Below are 21,212 nucleotides of genomic sequence, written 5' to 3'. Positions count from 1 at the left end.
AAAACATTTCTACAAATAATACTAATCTCTTACTTTCCAATTGTTAGAATTCTTATTTCAGTATCATTTATTATTGCATTTGCTTGACCTTCCAGAACAATTTAAGTAATAGCGATGAGTCTTGTCTTACTCCCGGATTTAATGAGAATAGCTACTTATGTGTCTCCATTAAGTTTATTGGTGACAGTTGGTTTTAAAAAAAGTATTTTTCTGGTTTACTAATATTCCTATCAGGACTTATATCAAGACTTGGCATTGAATATATTGATTTTTTTTCCTGGCATTTAAGATAGGGAACTAGGAGATGAGTGGTTTCTATTTCAAATCTATTAAATTTAAGATGACTTTTAGACATCCAAGAAGAAATGTCCAGAAGGCAAGTGGATATACGGACCTGTAGATCAGGGGAAGAGTTATAATCAAAGAGTCATTGGCATACAGATGACAATAAAAACTATGGGACTAAATGAGATTACCTATGGTGAGAGTGTAGACAGAGAAGAGAAAATTCCCAGGATCAAGCACTGTGGCATGCCAACATTTAGAACTCCAGCAAAAGTAGGGAATACAACAAAGAGACCAGGAAAAAGCAATCAGAAAGGTAGGAGGAAAAGTGGGCAAGTTGTTTCGGAAAGGGCAAGAATGGTTAATTTTGTAGAAGGCAGATTCCATGGATCACTTGTGGGACACCTGGTATGTGACAGGCTCAGTGCCTGGTATTAAGGTTATCAAGAACCAGGCACTGTCCTACCTCAAGGAGCTATGGTCTAGTAGCTATGGATAGGTTTGTAAATAAATAAGGCAATGTATGATAGAGGTACAACTGGAACACAAAGAAAGCTGTGTTCCTAATTGGTCGTCTTTGTTCTGAACCTGGAATGATAAGTGTTTGTGGATGATATGAAGACAAGGCAAGCAAAGGGAGCAGCATGAGCAAAGGTAAGCAGTAGTCAGGTATCTTTGGATAACTTTATGGCTAGAGCAACGGGTGGGGACCACAGCTGGAGATAAGGCTAAAGAAGATCGGAAGTGGCCAGATTATGAAGGCCCTTACATGCCTTGCCAAGAATTGCTTTGGGGGTTGGCAAAACAAGTAAGATCAAGAAGATAAGATGTTTCAGAAAGCTGTCGAGACCACTGCTGTTTAAATGGCTGACCATGAGATTCAGGCAAGTTAGAAAAGCCAGAGAAATCAGGAGTTAGGGATTGATGGAACTGAAGAATAGTGAGTAACTAAGGAACTAGTGGGTACAAAGAGGATGAAAAGCAGATTTAGGCAAGAATTTTTTTTCTATTTTGCCAGGAACCCATGGTTCTGGCACCTTAAGTCCTGAAATTCTTTTTGCTAAAACGTCAAACTTAATTGGAAATTTTAACCTAACTAATTGTGTCTATTTCAGAATGAAGAACCAGGGTATCATATGAACAATAGTAATATAGAAATTCCGAAAAATACAAATCCAGGCTTCAGGGCTTTAATCCGGGAGCCAGAAGTAGTCGAAGAGTCAGAGTTAGAGCCCACGCTTGAGTCGGAACAAGAGAATGAGCTGGATTTGGACCTAGACCTGGATCTGGAGCTGGAGCCTGAGTCTGAACTGGAGCCAGAGCCTGAGATAGATCTAGAGCCAGAGCTGGAGACCGAGTCAGAGACCGAGCCAGTGCCCAAATCCAGGCCAAGGGTTCAGACTCATTCTCCACAGTACCGCCGGTCGCCGTATCCCAGTTCCCAGCCTCAGACTCAGCCTTGGACACGGTCAGTGGAGAGGAGGCATCAACATATGGATTTACACTCATCCAAGGGCAATGATACCAAGGATCCCTGGGAGGAAGACTGGATATAAGGGGATGGATTCCCTTGGCAAATCATCCCACCCAAACGGGGGGTTGCTTGGTCAGGAGACCTGGGTTTGATACAAATTGACAGTACTTGCCTTGTGACTCCTCCATCTGCTTGCTTCCTTCCACGCTCAGCACCGGGATCACACTTTCAGATCACAATACTAAATGCCAAGAATTGTCTCTGAATTCCCGATCCAGGCTCACTTCGTTTCACCTTCAATGGATTCTTGTGAAGGTTTTCCTTCTTCACACACCCTACATCTCTGGGGTTTTTGCAAGACCATCTCTAACTTATTCCTCTTATCTCTTTCCCTCTTTCTCCAAAGAGATAAGACTCAAATAAAATACATAACTCTAGTTACATTTGGGAAGACTTTGAATCTTTCCTATACCTTCTGCCTTCTCTTCCTTCTGTATCATCAAGGCTATGTCAGGTGAGAGGGATTCCAGAAATGGGCAAATATGGTGAAGTGATGAATAAGACAAAGAAAAAGATCAACACAAAAAAAAATTAGTTGAGTTTCTAAACACCAGCAACAATCTGAGAAGGAAAGAAAGCAATCCCAATTATAATAGCTTCTAAAAGAATACAATTTCTAGGAATAAATTCAACCAGAGAGGACATGAAAGGGAGTTGAAAGACATGTACACTAAAAACTACAAAATATTGCTGAAAGAAATTAAAGAAGATCAAGATAAATTGAAAGAGATCCCATGTTTATAAATTGGAAGGCTTAATATTGTTCAGGTGTTAATAATACCCAAAATGATATACAGATTTGATGCAAACATTATCAAAATTTCAGCAGCCTTCTTCACAGAAATAAAGTTGATCCTCAAATTCATATGGAATTTCAGGGGGCCCCAAATAGACAAAATCATTTTGAAGAAAGAACCAAATAGGAGGACTCACACTTCCAAATTTCAAAACATACTACCAAGCTACAATAACCAAAACAGTGTGGTACTGGTGTAAGGATAGACATACAGGCCAGTGGAATAGAATGAGAATCCAGAAATAAACCCGTGCATCTACAGGCAATTGATTTGGCCAAAGAGTGCCAAGTCCATTCGATAGGGAAAGAATAGCCTCTTCAACAAATAAAAAGATGCTCAACATCATTAGTCGTTAGGTAAATGCAAGTCAAAACCACAGTAAGATAGCACATCACACCCACTAGGATGCCTATTATCAAAAAATCAGAAAATAACAAGTGATAGGATGTGAAGAAATAGAAACCTGTTGACCCTGATTGCTATGCCAAACTGTTCAGCCAGGGTCCAGGGTCACCAATAAAAGCATGACTTACCCACAGGCATTGGATGGAACAATGCTTTACTCACATAAAAAGACCAAGATCAGCTTCAATAGCAGGCATTGATCCCCCTTGTCCAGTGGGTCACTCCTTGAAGTTGATACAGGGCTCGTGGGCTGCACATTCCCCTCTAATGCTTAGTTGAAGGACTCCATTCCCCCACCCCCCTGCTGGAAACAGATACAAAAATGGAGGTGACCAGGTGCCATATGACACATATGCATGAGCAGAGCAGAGAGAAAAAGTTTACTATGCACCTAAAACAGGAAGGGAGCCTCCCCAATAAAAAAACTGGGAGACAGAGAGAGGCTCAGTTTTCAGCCTCCATATCAGGGAATGCTCTGGGTCCGAGGCTTCTGATTAGGCAGCCTGGGTAAGAGGCACAGGGACTGTGGCAGACTATCCTCCAAACAGTCCACCCTCCTACTGTCACCAGGACATCGGAAAAAATGAAGTAATGTAGTCACAAGTCCTGATATGCCCATTGTCCGTTGTCATGCTCTCCTCCAAGCTAAGACAGAATTTCCTCCAAGTATGAGTCAGGGACCTAGGAGGAAATTGAATTCAACTCAGATGGTTTGAATGAGCAGTTCAGTAAAGGAAAAAATTAGTGTAATGGGCAGGATTAAGGGAGCAAAGGATGCTGAGGCACCAGGGACTAGCTATGGTGAAAAGCTATTGCCATCCATAGGGACAAAGAAAGGAAAAAGTCACCTCAGCCCAGTGACAGAACTATGGCAAGAGCAGTGGGCCTGGGGGACATACCTACTACCCGAGAGGACACCTCTGAAGCAGAGAGGCAGAAGGTACACAAACTTCTTCCCATCAGCCCTTTGATCCCCTATCCAGAGTCTTCTAGTGGTCAAACCCACCTGACTGAATGTGAGCTGTCAATGGAGACTGGGCAGTGCAGTCTATAGGGGTCTACTGTTCTGGAGCATAAAGAATGGATCTGCAGTAAGGAGGCCAGAGAACAGCCAGCTCACTCAGGAAACAATGGAGGGGGGGAATCACAGAATACAAAGGGAATAGCTGCATAACACACGTAAGAGACTGGACAAAGTATAGAATCAACTTCAGTTTCCAGCCTGGCATGTAAAAAGCTTAGAAGTTTTCACAGCTGTCCTCACAACAAGAGAGAAAAAGCCAAAAATCAATAGCTTTTCTTAGATCTGGAAAATTTAGGTCACAGGGCAAACCACCACCCCCAAAAGAAAAAAAAAAAAAAAAGTAAATACAGAGATTCCGCTTACCAGGAGCAGAAAGCACTGCTACTGGACTCAGCATCAGGTAGGAATAATTAAAGGGTAATTGACTAATTGCTGGAGATTGAGTATGGACTAGCTTGAGAGTTAGAGGTATAGCCTTGGAGAGGGGCACAGTGTTTTGAGTTTTGCTTCTAGGAGCCCCACTAGATTCTCACTGTAAAGCTTAGAAAAAAAAATCCCTTTGTGCTTCTGGCAGGGAAAGGGGCAAAAGTAACCATTTTGAAAAAGTGCTCAAGGGAAACTACCAGAGCCTAACCAAAAAAGAGGAGCCCTGGTGGTGCAGTGGTTAAGAGTTTGGCTGTTAACCAAAAGGTTTGCAGTTTGAATCCACCAGCTGCTCCTTGGAAATGCTATGGAGCAGTTCTACTCTGTCCTATAGGGTTGTTATGAGTTGGATTCGACTCGAGAGCAATGGGTTTTTTTTTTGTTAGCTGACATGGAGGAAGGGAAATACCCAAACCCAGCCCAGTCTAGCCTTCCACATGGCGGAAGAGAAATAACAAACCACCACCATCTCCAGCCTTGGAGGGAAGAGATAAAGTGGAAACGAATATTCAATTCCAGCCCCCTCCAGCCTTACTGTTTCTCATACAGGTTGAGGAAAAAAAAAAAAAAACAAAGAGCACATGTGAAGTTCACAACCCAAGGATGTCCTGTCCCTTTTTTTCTCGTTGCTTTTCAGTTTGGGAAGTTTCTAGTGACGTATCTTCAACTGCACTGATTCTTCTCAGCCGTGTCTAGTGTACTGATGAGCCCATTGAAGACATGGCTCCCTAAAAGACAGATTTAATCATGGAATTATAAAATATTTCCCTTCCCCCAACATCGTACCAGCACATCAACATCAACAGGGGTTTACGGGGGGCCGGGGAGGGGGTACAACTGAAAGAACCTCAGTTTCTTTACTGGATACACCATATTGGACTTGAAACAAAAAAAAAAAAACAAGGCATGCTAAAAGGGAAAAACAAAAACAACTCTGAAGAAACAGGGCAAGCATCAGAACCAGGCTCAGATATTGCAGAGATTTTGGAATTATCCGGTTTAAAATAACTGATTAATGTGCTAAGGGTTTGTAATATTTGAGGAGGAGGAGGAATACTAGTAGTAGTGGCGGAACCTGTCTTGACTTCAGGGGGAATAACGTGAGTGAAGATCAACCCAAGGTTGACCCCTATGAGGGGGAAGTCACACATACCTCCACCCTCTAGTCCCTTTACCAATTCTGACACCAGCCGTCCCCACTTCTCTTCTGGGTTCAATAATCCATTGCAATGGCCATACAGAACTCACAAACCATACTTACAGTTAAGTGGTTTATTAAGGAAGCAACAGGGTACGACTCAGGATCAGGATCCTGAAGCTTGTAAGCAAAATTTCCCTTTTTCAGTGCAGGGCAGTTCTCTCAGCTCGTCTTGGCTCTGCAAGCAGGCAGGCCCTTCTCTCAGCTGTGCAGACCTCCTCTTGGCACCCGGGGACAAGCCTTCTCTAACCCCCTTGAGGACAGGCCTCCTCTTGGCCCTGCCTTCTGTCACCACCAACTCTGCCACAGGGCCCTTTCCTGGTGCATCACTGCCAGCTCTGCCACTGGGCTGCTTATGGGCCTGTCACTGTCTTCAGCGTTACAGCCCTTGACTGTGTTACAGCTCTTTTAGGAAGTCACTTGCCTCCTCTCTCTCTCCGCTGCTTCTCTCTTCTCTTTTCTTTCTTTCTTCTGCTTCTCTTCCTACTCTTTCTGTATGAAAAAATTCTGTGAGGTTGGCTGACTCCTTGTCAATTTCAAGGCATGGTCCTTCCCAGCAGGGGCCACAAACTAACCAATCTCCTCTCGGTAGACCACAGACACTTCATTTGCATAGCCTATTGACCAGTCCCTGCAAGGTGCACACCAATCACAGGGAAGTCTATAGCCCAAGACCAGACAAAAAGTATCAAACAACAAGCTGTTTAGGGCTTAACCAGGAAATGTCAATCATCCTCAAGGCTCAGGGGAAAAAAAAAATCCCTCAAGCCATTTTTCCAAAGAACCAAGGCAAAAGGCCACATAAAGGAACTCATTTCACCACAGGGTTCTAATGGAAAAACATGCAAGAACAGATGGATAATGTAAGCAGAGAGATGGAAACTCTAAAAATACTAGTAATAAACACTAACAGAAATGAAGAATGTCTTTATGGGCTCATCAGTAGACTGGACACAGCTGAGAAAAGAATCAGTGCACTTGAAAGTATGTCAATAGAAACTGCCCAAACTGAAAAGCAAAGAGAAAAAAAGATTGAAAAAAAAAGAAACAGAATATCTGTGAACTGTGGGATAGTTATCAAAGACGTACCAAATCAGTAATGAGAATACCGGAAGAAGAAACAGAATATTTGAAACAATAATGGCTGAGAATTTCCCCCAGAGTATGGGACCCTGCACCCAGTCTTGACACAGGTTCCACCTCCCAGGGCCCTAGATTGTAGCCGAGAAAACAAACTGTTGGGAATTTAGAGCATAGTCATTATTTTTTTAATTTTATGTATTTTGTTGTTGAGAATATACACAGCAAAACATACACCAATTCAACAATTTCTACGTGTACAATTCAGTGACATTGATTACATTCTTCAAGTTGTGCAACCATTCTCATTTTCCTTTTCTGAGTTGTTCCTCCCCCATTAACATAAACTCACCACCCTCAAAGGTTCCTATCTAGCCTTTCGAGTTGCTGTTATCAGTTTAATCCCATACAGACAGATCTTAAAGGATCACAGTGCTCAAGGCAGACATTTTTACTCATTAAACTAAACTATTGTTGGGTTTTAAGAAGAATTCAGGGGATATTTTTTGGTTTAAGGTTTAAAGATTATCTCAGGGCAATAGTTTCAGGGGTTCATCCAGCTTCCATGGCTCCAACGGAGCAGTCATTTTGACTTGGAGAAAAAAATAAATATAACATTTTATTTATCCAAATATATGGGGTTAGCAGAGGTGGAGACCCTTTCAGCTACAGAATACATCACTATAGGCCTTTAGTCTGTGTAAGTTTCCAGCAATCTCCATTTTATGCTCTGGGCTCTTCCAATGCCATGATTGCAGACAGGAGTTGCTTAGCTTCAAAGAAATGTGCAGGAGTTGATGGATAAAAGCTTTGGGCTTCTTTTTCCTTAGGCAAACAATTACTGGAGCATTTTCAATGCATCTTCAGGAAGTCTCAGCAGAATTAAGCCCCTATTATCCACATCAGTTGGAGCCCTGGTGGCAGAGTGGCTAAGTGTTTGGCTTCAAAACAAAAAGTCAGCAGTTCGAATCCACCAACTGCTCCTTAGAAATTCTGTGGCACAGTTCTACCCTGTCCCGTAGGATTGCTGAGTCAAAGTCAACTTGTTGGCAACAGGTTCTTTTTTTTCTTTTTTTTACCCACATCAGTTACCAAATCAGCTGAAGCTTGCATGATAGAATTTTGCAAGACCAATGACTTATCAGTGGAAATACCTTTTTTCAACAACGTAAATGGTAACTATACTTGTGGACATTGCCAGATGGAATACACAGGAATCAAATCAACTACATCTATGGAAAAATGATGGAGGAGCTCAATGTTGTCAGTTAGAACAAGGCCAGGAGCAGACCATCAATTGCTTACATGCGAGTTCAAATTGAAGCTCAAGAAAAATTTTTTAAAAGTCCACAAAAGCCAAAGTACAACCTTGAGTATACCCCATCTGAATTTAGAGACTATCACAAGAATAGATTTGATGCATTGAACACTAATTACCAAAGACCAGATGAGTTGTGGGATAACATCAAGGGCATTTATGAAGAAAGCAAAAAGTCATTTAAAAAACAGGAAAGAAAGAAAAGACCAAAACGGATGTCAGAAGAGACTCTGAAACTTATTCTTGAACGTAGAGTAGCTAAAGCAAAAGGAAAAAATGATGAAGTAAAAGAGCTGAACAGAAGATTTAAAGGGCAGCTCGAGAAGACAAAGTAAAGTATTATAATAAAATGTGCAAAGACCCAGAGTTAGAAAACCAAGAGGGAAGAACATGCTCAGCATTTCTCAAGCTGAAAAACTGAAAAAAAAATTCAAGTATTGAGTTGTAATATTGAAAGATTATATGGGCAAAATATTAAATGACACAAGAAACATCAAAAGAAGATGGAAGGAATATACGAAGTCATTGTACCAAAAAGAATTGGTCAATGTTCAACCATTTCGGGGGGTAGCATGTGATCAAAAACCAATGGTGTTGAAGGAAGAAGTCCAAGCTACAATGAAGGCATTGGTGAAAAACAAGGCTCCAGGAATTGGTGGGATACCAACCGAGGTATTTCAACAAACAGATGCAATGCTAGAAGCACTCATTTGTCTATGCCAAGAAATTTGGAAGACAGCCACCTGGCCAACCAGTTGGAAGAGATTTATACATTTGCCCATTCCATTTGCAGAAATTATTGAACAGTATCATTAATATCACACACATGTAAAAAAAAATTTTTTTTAGTACTTTTTTTTTTAATTGAACTTTAGATGATGGTTTACAGAACAAACTAGTTTCTCATCAAACAGTACACACATTGTTGTATGACATTGGTTAACAACCCCGCGACATGTCAACACTCTCCTTTCTCAACCCTGGGTTCTCTATTACCAGCTTTCCTGTTTCCTCCTGCTTTCCAGTCCCTGCCCCAGGGCTGGTGCATCCCTTTAGTCTTGTTTTGTTCCGTGGGCCTGTTCAGTCTTTGGCTGAAAGGTGAACCTCAGGAGTGACCTCATTACTGAACTGAAAGGGTGTCCGGGGCCATACTTTTACGGTTTCTCCAGTCTCTCTCAGGCCAGCAAGTCTGATCTTTTTGAGTTAGAATTTTGTTCTACATTTTTCTCCAGCTCTGTCTGGGACCCTCTGTTGTGATCCCTGTCAGAGCAGTCAGTGGTGGTAGCCAGGCACCATCTCGTTGTACTGCACTCAGTCCGGTGGAGGCCATGGTAGATGTGGTCCATTAGTCCTTTAGACTAATCTTTCCCTTGTGCCTTTAGTTGTCTTCATTCTTCCTTGATCCCGAAGGGGTGAGACCAGTGGAGTATCCTAGACTGCTGCTCACAAGTAAAATTGTGCTGAAGGTAATTCAAAAAACAGCTGCAGCAGTACATTGACAGGGAACTGCCAGAAATTCAAGCTGGATTCAGAATAGGATGTCTGACAAGGGATATCATTGCTGTTGTTAGATGGACCTTGGCTGAAAGCAGAGAATACCAGAAAGATGTTTGCCTGTGTTTTATTGACTATGCAAAGGCATTCGACTGTGTGGATCATAACAAATTATGGATAACACTGTGAAGAATGGGAATTCCAGAACACTTAATTGTGCTTATGAGGAACCTGTCCATAGACCAAGAGATAATCATTTGAAAAGAACAAGGGGATACTGCATGGTTTAAAATCAGGAAAACTGTGTGTCAAGGCTGTTTTCTTTCACCATACTTATTCAATTTGTATGCTGAGCAAATAATCCGAAAAGGTGGACTGTATGAAGAAGAATGCGGCATCAGGATTGGAGTAAGACTCATTAGCATTCTGCGATATGCAGATGACACAACCTTGCTTGCTGAAAATGAAGAGGACTTGAAGTACTTCTGATGAAGATCAAAGACTACAGCCTTCAGTATGGATTACATCTCAACATAAGGAAAACAAAAATCCTCACAGCTGGACCAATAAGCAACATTATGTTAAAAAGAGAAAATACTGAAATTATCAAGGCTTTTATTTTACTTGCATCCACAATCAACACGTATGGAAGTAGCAGTCAAGAAATCAAACAACTCACCTTTCAGCCAAAAATTAGACAGGCCCATAACACAAAACAAGACTAAATGGGCACACCAGCCCAGGGGCAAGGACAAGAAGGCAGGAGGGACAGGAAAGCTGGTAACAGGGAACCCAAGGTTGAGAAGCGGAGAATGTTGACGTGTCATGGAGTTGGCAACCAAAGTCACAAAACATAATGTGAAACTAATTTGTTCTGTAAACTTCATCTAAAGTACAATTTTTTTTTAAATGTGTATATATGTAGTAGAAATAAAAAGAATAATATATTGCATTGGGCAAATCTGCTGCAAAAGACTTCTTTAAAGTGTTCAAAAGGAAAGATGTCACTTTGAGGAAGGTGTGTTTGACCCAAGCCATGGTATTTTCAGTCACCTCATATGCATGTGAAAGCTAGACAACGAATAAGGAAAACCAAAAAAGAATCAATGCCTTTGAATTGTGGTGTTGGTAAAGAATATCAAATATACTATGGACCCCCTGGAGCCCTGGTAGCACAGTGGTTAAAAGCCACAGCCTGCTACGACTGTGAACCAAAAATGTTGGCAGTTCAGATCCACCAGCCACTCCTTGGAAACTCTGTGGAGCAGTCCTACTCTGTCCTATATGGTTGCTGAGAGTCAGAATCAACTGGCAGCAACAGGTCGGTCTATGGACTGCCAGAAGAATGAACAAATCTGTCTTGGAAGAAGTACAGCCAGAATGCTCCTTAGAGGCAAGGATGGCAAGACTTTATCTCACGTACTTTGGATATGGTATCAGGAAGGACCAGTCCCTGGAGAAGAAAGACATCAAGCTTGATAAAGTAGAGGGCCTGCAAAAAACAGAAAGACGCTCCATGAGATAGATTGACACAGTGGCTATAACGATGGGCTCAAAGCATAGCAACAATTGTGAGGATGGAGCAGGACCAGGCAGTGTTTCATTCTTTTGTGCATAGGGTCACTATGAGTCAGAACTGACTTGACGGAACCCAGCAACAATAACAGCAGCCCACTTCGGGGACACTGATTATACCCTTTCTTTCATCCCTGTGACCTTCTCCCTGTTTCTCAGGGCCACATCCCTTACACAAACAACCTGTACACTAGGTCCTTGTGTCAAGCTCTATTGTCAAGGGAATCTAGGCTAAAACAGAATTCAGACCTAATCTGATGAGTTATCAGCCTCTTACCTCAACCAAGCAGGAATTGGTTAAATATGTTTACAGCCAAGTGATGTAGGGAGTCCTTTTGGTTAAGAATCAGAGTTCTGATCTTAAGTACCATACACTGTTTGACTTAGTCAAGAAAGTCGCTTAATATTCACCTCAAATTCATTTAAGTCAACCAATTGTTGCCTACTACCACCAGGTTCTGCTACTATTCATAAGGTTTTCGCTGGCTAATTCTCTTCAGATTGAGAGATGTCAATCTGATTGAGGTTGTCAAGGATTTCATTTTACTTGGATCTATAATCAACACCCATGGAAGCAGGAGTCGAGAAATCAAAAGACACATTGCATTGAGCAAATCGGCTGCAAAAGACCTCTATAAAGTGTTGAAAAGCAAAGATGTTACCTTGAGGACTAAAGTGCACCTGACCCAAGCCATAGTGTTTTCAATCACTTCATATGCATGCAAAAGCTGGACAATGAATAAGGAAAACCAAAGAAGAACTGATGCCTTTGAGTTGTGTTGGTGAAGAATATTGAATACGCCATGGACTGAAAGAATGAACAAATCTGTCTTGGAAGAAGTACAATCAGAATGCTCCTTAGAAGCAAGGATGGCGAAACTACATCTCATATATTTTGGACATGTTATCAGGAGGGATGAGTCCCTGGAGAAGGATGTCATGCTTGGTAAAATGGAGGCTCAGCGAAAATGAGATGGATTGACACAATGGCTGCAACAACGGGCTGAAGCATAACAACAATTGTGAGGATGGTGCAGGACTGGGCAGTGTTTCCTTCTGTTGTGCATAGGGTCACTGTGAGTCAGAACTGACTCCATGGCACCTAACAACTACCACCACCCAGGTACTTGTCACATGGTAGATTACCTCATCTCAAGTATATGAAAGGAGAAAGTTCTAGGAGGATGTTGTTGTTAGGTGTCACCCAGCTGATTTCAACTAATACCTACCCCATGTGACACAGTAGAACTTCCCCACACATCTTCTTGACTGTAATCTTTGTGGAAGCAGATCACCAGGTCTTTCTCCTGTGAAGCTGCTGGGTGTGAGTCAATTACCTGTAGCTCCTCCAGAATCAGAACACAGACAAGTTAGAGTTAATTCCAGAACTCCCCTGACTCAGGGGAAATCTAGGTCTCTCCAATTCTCTCTGGCTTCTCCCATGTCCTTCATTATTTGGCTACTAACCACTGAATAGGCTCCCAGTGTCTCATATTTTGCAGAACCAAGACCCTTTCCTCAAGAGCTCCACCTCTGTTAGGAAGCCTTTCTGGAACTTAACAGCAGGAGTGGAATGAGAGAGAGGGAAGGATTCCAATCTGTCCCCAGGAAACAGGCATTTGACAAGGGCTTGCTCACTCCCACACAGATCTCAAAAGGTATATTTTGAGGCAGATGAGGTTGTTCGTGATGCGCAAGTAGAAAAGATGGCCTAAGGCTGTTTAATTAGATGCTTCAGGGAAGAAGGTTTAGGAGAGGCACTGTATACATGTCTTAGGACTCCTGAGTCGTGTAAGCTACTGTCTTAGCCTGGATTCTCTAGTGAAGCAAAACTAGTGAAGTGTATAAATATATGTGGAGAAAGATTTATATCAAGGGAATGGCTCATGCAGTTGTAAAGGCTGGACCCTGGGTCAGGCAGGAGGCTTCTTCCGACTCACGTAGCTGCAGGGGCTGGTGAACCCAAGATCAGCAGGTCGGACAGCAAGTAAGCTGCTAGCTCAAGTCCCAAGACCTAGAAGTCAGACCAACAGGAGCCAGCCACAGGATCCAGAGTGGGCAAAAGCCCATGAGCCTAGACAGAAAGTCCACCTATATTGGATGCAAACCACAGCCCCAAGGAAATTCCCTTTCAAATGACTGGCTACTTACAGCAGATCCCATCATGGAGGTGATCACATTATATCAGATCTCATCATGGAAGCGATTACATCATTGTACGACTACCAAACTACATCATGACTACCAGACCACTGAGAATCATGGCCCAGCCAAGCTGACATACAACCTTATCACAGTATGTATGTAGATATTAAGGGATTATTCAGGAAAGTTCACTTTGTGACTTTATCTGTGGAGCCACTAACCTCTAAGTGCCAACACTCAGTGGCAACATAAAATGTTCTTCAATCCTCCACTCCAGCCCACATCCTATACCATTCCATTAGAAACCTATACTTCAGAATTTCACAGCCAACATAAGCATTTTAGAATCTTTTTTTATTGTGTTTTAAGTGAAAGTTTACAGTTCAAGTTAGTTTCTCATACAAAAAATTATATGTACATTGTTATGTGACCTTAGTCACTCTCCCTATAATGTGACGGCACACTCCTCCTTTCCACCTCGGATTTCCCATGTCATTCAGCCAGCTCCTGTTTCTTTCTGCCTTCTCATCTCACCTCCAGGCAGGACCTGCCCATTTAATCTCATGTATCTATTTGAGCTAAGAAGCACACTCTACACGAGTATCTTTTTATGTCTTATAGTCTAGCCTAATCTTTGTCTGAAGAGTTGGCTTTGGCAATGGTTTTAGTTTTGGGCTAACAGAGAGTCTGGGGGCCATGCCTTCCATGTCTCAGTCTCAGTCAGACCATTAAGTCTGGTCTTTTTACTAGAATTTGAGTTCTGTACCCCACTTTTCTCCTGCTCTGTCAGGGACTCTCTGTTGTATTCACTGTCAGGGCAGTCATTGGTGGTAGCCGGGAACCATCTAGTTCTTCTGGTCTGAGACTGATGGAGTCTCTGGTTTCTGTCTTTTGGGCTCATATTTTCCTTGTGTCTTTGGTGTTCTTCATTCTCCTTTGCTCCAGGTGGGCTGGGACAAATTGAGCATTTTGGAATCTTGCATGACCAGGTATCTGACGAATGTTCTATTTAATCACATAAGATCTTTCCCTGTAAATAACTCTGTACAGACCCTCAAGAGTAGGCATGAATAGGCATTAACAACCCAAAGTTACCCAGCACCTACGCAATTGAAGCCTTTCACTGAATACACTAGAACAATATTCAATGCTTCCCCTCAAAGTTAATTTCATATGAAAGGTAAAGCTTCACCAGTCATAAAGCTTTAATTCATAGTTAGAGCTTCTTAATATAGATCTACTCAATTACCACTTAATTATCTTGAGGCTGGTGAGTACCCATTAGACGTGTACATGTGCTTCTTTTGGTAAAACACTGAGTATGCCCTCAGAGGAGTCAGAATAAGTCAAGAAGGTTCTGGAAGGGTTCTCAAAAGAGAGATGGGCATTTTGCAACTTGAGCCACTTCAAGGATGCATACAAAAGACTAAGTCCAGGGTATACCCAGTTTGAAGGAGTTCATAGTTCATAGGAAAGATAGCCATCCTAAAAAATGTATCCAGATTCCTTATACAGCTGGTTTCAAGGTTTCTATTTCCCATAGTGAAGTCTCATAAGCCATGTTCAACTAATGTTACTGCAAATTATTTCTAGTTCTAAGAGCCACCTTTCTAATCTTAAAATTTCACTGAGTTTAGCTTTCCCTTTATTCATCAGATCTACTAAACAGCAGAACAGAATGGTCAGATAGAGGAAGATGGGAAATGCTGGGCAAAGGCTAAAATGTAAGGAAAGGCTAAAATCGGCAGGGACAGAAGAGGCCCGTCCCAGCAAGAGCAGAGTATTCGAACAAAAGTGGAGAGGGTGGTAGGAACCTCAGTCATTTCCTGCCCAAACCCAACTTCTCAGCAGCTCCAGGGCTTATAGAGTAGGTGTAGAGAAAGTCCCTGGTTTTCTCTGAAAAGAAAATGGTAGGTCTGGGCCTCACATCAAAGCATTTCTAACGAAATATTAGTTTCATTAATCTAAAGGTTTCCCACTAGTTTATTTCCTACACTTCTCATTTTGCAGGATCCTTTTAGCCCACCATCCCACTGTATAGCCAGTGCCAGGTAGATGAGACCTCACGGTAGGCGATGCCCTTTGGTTGTCACAGCCTATGTTGAAGCATTTGCCCTAATCTTTCAACTATATTCTGATCTGTCCAGTTCTGGTTCGAGATCTGATCCACTCTACTACTTATACCTTTGTCTTGCCTCTTCTTCCAGTGCCTGATACTGTTCCTTTGGAGAGGGCATTCCCCTTGAATAGGACAATTCATACTTGTCCCTTTAATCCCATACATGATTGTATGGTTACTTTCCTTTTGCTCATTCCAACTTTGCAGGTTTACCCAGCTACTTGTATAGAAGTTGGAACTGGATGACTCCAATAAGCCTGATCTTCTTTCTGTGAGTTTAGCAACCAAGACCTGATATTATACAGGTAAGATGGAAGATTCATTAGTTCTCTCTTCCGTGTTTCCAATCTCTACCACCACCTCTTCTTAAAAAAAAAAAAAAATGTGATTAGCTGAGTCTCCAGCACGTAATGTCTCCCATTCTTTCAGTGAAATCAGGGCAGGTTCTACTCACATATTGCCCTTCAAGGAGGGGCATAGGCACTGCTCCCAAGCATGCTTACAGGGCTGCAGTGGTGTATAAATGTCACTGATCTACACTTACCCCAGCAGGTGGGTTTGCCATACTTCTGCCAAGCGCCATGCACATTTGTCTCTTTTCTTAACTGAATCATCTGTATCTTCATTTCTAAGTGTTTATGTAAAAGGTGTGGGTAGCTAATTAAACCAGAGGAAGAGATTGCTGCCAGCTGAGGATAAAAACAGGAATTCCCAGCTCTGGTTTGGGGGGTATCCCAAGAAAGTTTTCTCAAAGGTAATCATGAAATTCTCATGTCCATTCTTGCTTACTTTAGTGCCTGATACTTGACCCTAGCAATGGACAAGGTTAGGTGAGCATGTGCACATGAGCCCTCAGATGACAGTGATGCTCAAGAGACTGAAGTTTGGAACTGAGCTGACTCCAAGAGAGAAAGTTAAGAGTTAGGCTTCTCCTAAGAGATAGAAAGGGCCACATGAACCAGAGACCTACATCATCCTGAGACCAGAAGAACTAGTTGGTGCCTGGCCACAATCGATGACTGCCCTGACAGGGAGCACGACAGAGAACCCCTGAGGGAGCAGGAGATCAGTGGGATGCAGACCCCAAATTCTCACAAAAAGACCATACTTAATGGTCTGACTGAGACTAGAGGAATCCCGGCGGTCATGGTCCCCACACCTTCTGTTGGCCCAGGACAGGAACCATTCCCGAAGACAACTCATCAGACATGAAAGGGACTGGACAGTGGGTAGGAGAGAGATGCTGATGAAGAGTGAGCTATTTGTATCAGGTGGACACTTGAGACTGTGTTGGCATCTCCTGTCTGGAGGCGGGATGGGAGGATAGAGTTGGAAGCTGGCAAAATTGTCACGAGAGACTGGAAGGGCTGACTCATTAGGAGGAAAGCAAGTGAGAGTACGGAGTAAGGTTTATATAAACTTATACGTGACAGTTTGACTTGATTTGTAAACGCTCACTTGAAGCTCAATAAAAGTTAATAAAAAAAAAAAAAAGTTAGGCTTCCTGCATGCGGATACCGTAAAGATTGCCTGAGAAAGAAAGTCTCTCCATTTCAGTTTGTGACAGCATTACCTGTGGCAATAGGGAATCAAACAACTTAAGTATGCATCACCAAAGGAGCATATAAGTAGGGAGATGTGCAAAACTAAACAAATAAGATCTATAGCACAATTCCACTTATGTAATTAAACATGCATCCACCATTACACTTTTTATATGAGAATACACAAACTTATTAGAATATTTGCCTATAGTGAGGAAATGAAGTAAAGAAGAATAAGCTAAACAGAGGTCCTGCATGGACCAGGTGTGCTGTGAACTAATAAATATAACTACCGTGTATTCCTGAATGCCAAAAGGATTCCTCTTCTCTGAACAAAGGCAAGTATAAGAGTATCAGTGAAATCCATAACAGGAAGAAATTTAAGGTCCAGGAGACCTGTGTCTGATCCTGAGGAGCATAGGTCAAGCTCTCCATCATCCTTTGCTCCAATTAAACCCCAAGTATGAGCCACTGCAGAATCTTCAAGACAGGAACTTACCCATGAAGATAAACCACAATTGTCCTAGTGCTTTGTTGTTTTTGTTTTTAAACAATCTTAGAAGCTGAGAAATGTGGACCCTAGTCGGGGTACCTATTCTGTAGTATCTTCCATAGGATGACAAGATCACCCCCTCTTACTGATAAAAGTTCAGTGAGGATGAGTTTGGCATCTGGCCTGTTTTGTCATTCATGTGTCCGCATAATTGAGCTTTCCATTATTAGGAAGGAAGGAAGCAGTCATATCACATTTGGGACCTTTTACTTTAGTCTGAAGACTTCAACATAAATTCCTCCTCCAAGTCAAGAGGAATGTGTGCTACCTTGGTAGGTCCATCTTTGGGAAAGAGCCACTAGATGGGCAAAGGGAGGATTCCCCATTGGTTCCTTGTTAGTCTGTTAACCAGCTGATTTGTGAGCCTTGCCTAACTAGCAGCATGAGGCATTCCTGGCCAGGAAAGAAAAGAAAAAAGGCCATCACGTGTCAAACAGAGGCCTAGAGATCCTGTTGAGGGGAGGGTTGAGGTGGCAGATTAGAAACAGGATTCAAAAGTTGAACACAAGCATATTGTAGAACAGTGAACTCTTCAAGTCCCTCCTATCCTAATATCCATCCTTTAAGCAATTGACACTTAAGGGACTTTGACTTAGATGAATTAGGAAGGCTAGAGAATCTTTTTTTTTCCGAGGGAGGGGGGTTGGGTGAGCTTTGGCCAAGTCTTGATTTTCAAGTTAATATAGGTGGCGCTCAATAACAACTCATAGCGACCCTATAGGACAGAGTAGAACTGCCCTGTAGGATTTCCAAGGTGTGGCTGATGGACCTGAACTGCCGATCTTTTGGTTATCAGCTAAGGTATTAACCACTATGCCACCAGGGCCCCGGCAACAGGTTTTTGTTTTTTTTTTTAATTTTTGTTGTGCTTTAAGTGAGAGTTGACAAATCAAGTCAGTCTCTCACACAAAAACTTATATACACCTTGCTACATACTCCCAATTGCTCTCCCCCTAATGAGACAGCCCACTCCCTCACCCCACTCTCTCTTTTCCTGTCCATTTCTCCAGCTTCTAACCCCCTGTACCCTCTCATCTCCCCTCCAGGGAGGAGATGCCAACATACTTTCAAGTGTCCACCCGATCGAAGAAGCTCACTCATCACCAGCATCCCTCTCCAACCCATTGTCCAGTCCAATCCCTGTCTGAAGAGTTGGCTTCAGGAATGGTTCCTGTACTGGGCGAACAGAAGGCCTGGGGGCCATGATCACCAGGGTCCTTCTAGTCTCAGTCAGACCCTTAAGTCTGTTTTTTTTAAGAGAATTTGGGGTCTACATCCTACTGCTCTCCTGCTCCCTCAGGGGTTCTCTGCTGTGGTCCCTGTCAGGGCAGTCATTGGTTGTAGCCGGGCACCATCTAGCTCTTCTGGTCTCAGGCTGATGTAGTCTCTGGTTTATGTGGCCCTTTCTGTTTCTTGGGAAGGCTAGGGAACCTTGTTCTGAGCTGGAGTCCTTCCCAATAAAGACCCCTTTGCAGTGAACTGTTTGAATGGCAAGATCAATTAGACCATTTAGGTTGGGAGTCAGCCAAAGTTTGTTTTCCTACAAATGCACTAATCAGAAAACAATAGTTCACCTATGGCAGGGTACCAATAAACTGATGTAAGGAAACCATGCTGTCCCCCCAGAGAGCTCAAGTCTATGTAAATGACCAGGTCAGGTAGCACACAACTTCCAGTGGACTGAAACCATTTGTAAGTTGTGAGCCAGAAGGGAGAATCTGGCCTTAAAGAGTTATGAAGGGCTTTCTTTTCTAGTCACTCAGAAGATTTATATCCTACTTACTTTCTATTCAATTGCCGGACAACACATGAGCAAGCATTTGAGAAATTACTCTAGCAAACAAAGAACTGCATTTGTGAAGATCAGAAATTTCAGCTCTCCTTTCTAAGGAACAAGGGACAAGGAAGGTCTCTTGGAGAGTGACTGAAACAAGAAAATGTTAGTCCTCTCTGCCCTACATTGACCCTGCAGGGCTGCTACTAAGGAAGGTCATTCTGGGGTAGCCCTGAAGGGTGGGTGTAGGGAACCAGAGACTGACAATAGTCAATGATTCTGAATGAAGAATCTGAGGGATCAGAGCTGGGTTTGTTCTGACTTCAAAATTCCTGCAGAAGGACTTCCGAAAGAAAAAGAATGACAGAAGAGGCCATTTCTCCCCCCGGGCTACCTCTTAATTAGTCTGAAGCTTTCATGCAAATCCCCACACTATCCCCAATCATCTCAAGAGCTTGGGATGCTACGGTGCTGCCATCTTTGGGAAAGGTCATCAGACCAGACATGCTATGAACCAGTACAAAACTTAACCCAGGTCCATAGAGGGAGCCTGATGGCCTGGGGAGGGGAAGGAGAGCAGGAGTCAAGGCTTCAGACACCAGCCCATCTCTGGAGGAGGCTGTAGGCTACAAGTGGAGTCAGGCTAAAGGGTGGGAGCCCCTACAGCTAGAGATTCCCCAAGACTGCCTCCTCTCCAAGGGCATAAAAAGGGAGGTTCCCTTATTCTTCAAGAGTAGCTTCTATTCTTCCTGCCAGAAGGCCTCAGCTTGGACAGGACCCAGCTACATAAATCTCCCTTCTCACAGCCACTCACCAACCACTGGTTCCAGAATAAGTCTGAGTTACCCAACCAAAGGCTATGCAGCTTAGTACTAAATAGGAGCACCAGGAGCCAACCTGGAAGAGGCAGATTGCTGCCCAAGTAAGGCTTCGGTGCAGCTTAAGCTCAAGGAATAGGGGTATGCAGAGAACAGGAGCCACCCTCAAATACCACACCTGGGACTGAGACCAGGTGACCTAGGCAGGGGAGGGGAGGGCTTTCAACGAGGCATTGATGACTTACTGGATTGGCCATGTGTCTGAGCTCCCTATCATTACTACTGAAGCCTCACAACCCAGAGATAGCACTTATTTTACCCATTTTAACAGGTCAGAGGCTCAGAGAGCTTAAGCAACTCATCCAAGATACCAAAAGTCAGTGGCAGAATCCAGGATGAAACTACATCTGGCCCTGAAGATGTAGTGACTTCAGCCTTTAGGTTGTATGGCCCACCACACAATTTTCAGCCATTGAGGATCATTTAGGGAAAGCCTGGGAGCCAGCCTTTGTCACAAGCAGCTATCCTGTAGGGAATTCAGGATCTGGATTCTGCTTAGTTCTGGACCCATCACCTGCCTCCCCACTTGGACAGGAGAAGTTCTCCTGGGGCAAGTGAAGCAGGATGCAGGAAGCTCAGACGAGCAATTGGATTTACCAGCCCATTATCAGCAATAGCTGACATGCCTGAGTTGGCCCTCATCACTCTTGCTCTGTAATCAGTATGCTCCTACCTGGATCCCAGCTGAGACCCTTCAGGATTATAACTCCTGATTATGTGGATTTAAGACTTATGATGTAGCACAGAGCCCAATATTACGCAGATGAAGTTGGTCTGAGTGGCAGCCAAGACCATGTAGCTCCTGGGCCTGTTCACACTCAGCCAAGCTGGACCTGGTTTTAAGTCACTGCCATGTGCCCACCACCTCGCTGCCCTTTCACCTGCCCAGGGACTTGCTGCCAAACTGAATGCTACAGCTGAATGTCTGTATGAGTTCCTGGGTATCTTCATGGTCCTTAACCAAAGAACAAGTTACAGCTGTGGCTACACAAGTATAAGCAAGGAATTCAGAGGTGACAGCAAGTGGCACCTGTAGACTGCAACGAGGAACAGGCAAATTTCTTGA

At 43.0% G+C, this 21,212-nt stretch overlaps 1 protein-coding gene and 1 long non-coding RNA gene across 12 annotated transcripts in view; one reads left to right on the top strand and one right to left on the bottom strand.

The window, feature by feature from the left end:
- Nucleotides 1-4,306, top strand: part of SLC26A8 (solute carrier family 26 member 8) — a 93,248-nt gene extending 88,942 nt beyond the window's left edge. For all 11 annotated transcript variants that reach the window (XM_023546441.2, XM_023546426.2, XM_003404228.3 and 8 more), the window contains one exon: nt 1,401-4,306. In XM_023546441.2, the coding sequence (XP_023402209.1) occupies nt 1,401-1,841 (441 nt within the window). In that variant the 3' untranslated portion in view covers nt 1,842-4,306. The remainder of the gene's footprint in view (nt 1-1,400) is intronic.
- The window catches only part of LOC111750178 (uncharacterized), a 96,697-nt gene that overhangs the window by 51,731 nt on the left and 23,754 nt on the right, over nt 1-21,212 (bottom strand). The window lies entirely within an intron of this gene.

The sequence above is a fragment of the Loxodonta africana genome, chromosome 1 (assembly GCF_030014295.1).
Source record: "Loxodonta africana isolate mLoxAfr1 chromosome 1, mLoxAfr1.hap2, whole genome shotgun sequence".
Classification (NCBI taxonomy): Eukaryota; Metazoa; Chordata; class Mammalia; order Proboscidea; family Elephantidae; genus Loxodonta; species Loxodonta africana.
Note: the sequence above shows the minus strand (reverse complement) of the source record. Positions and strands in the feature narration are given on the sequence as shown.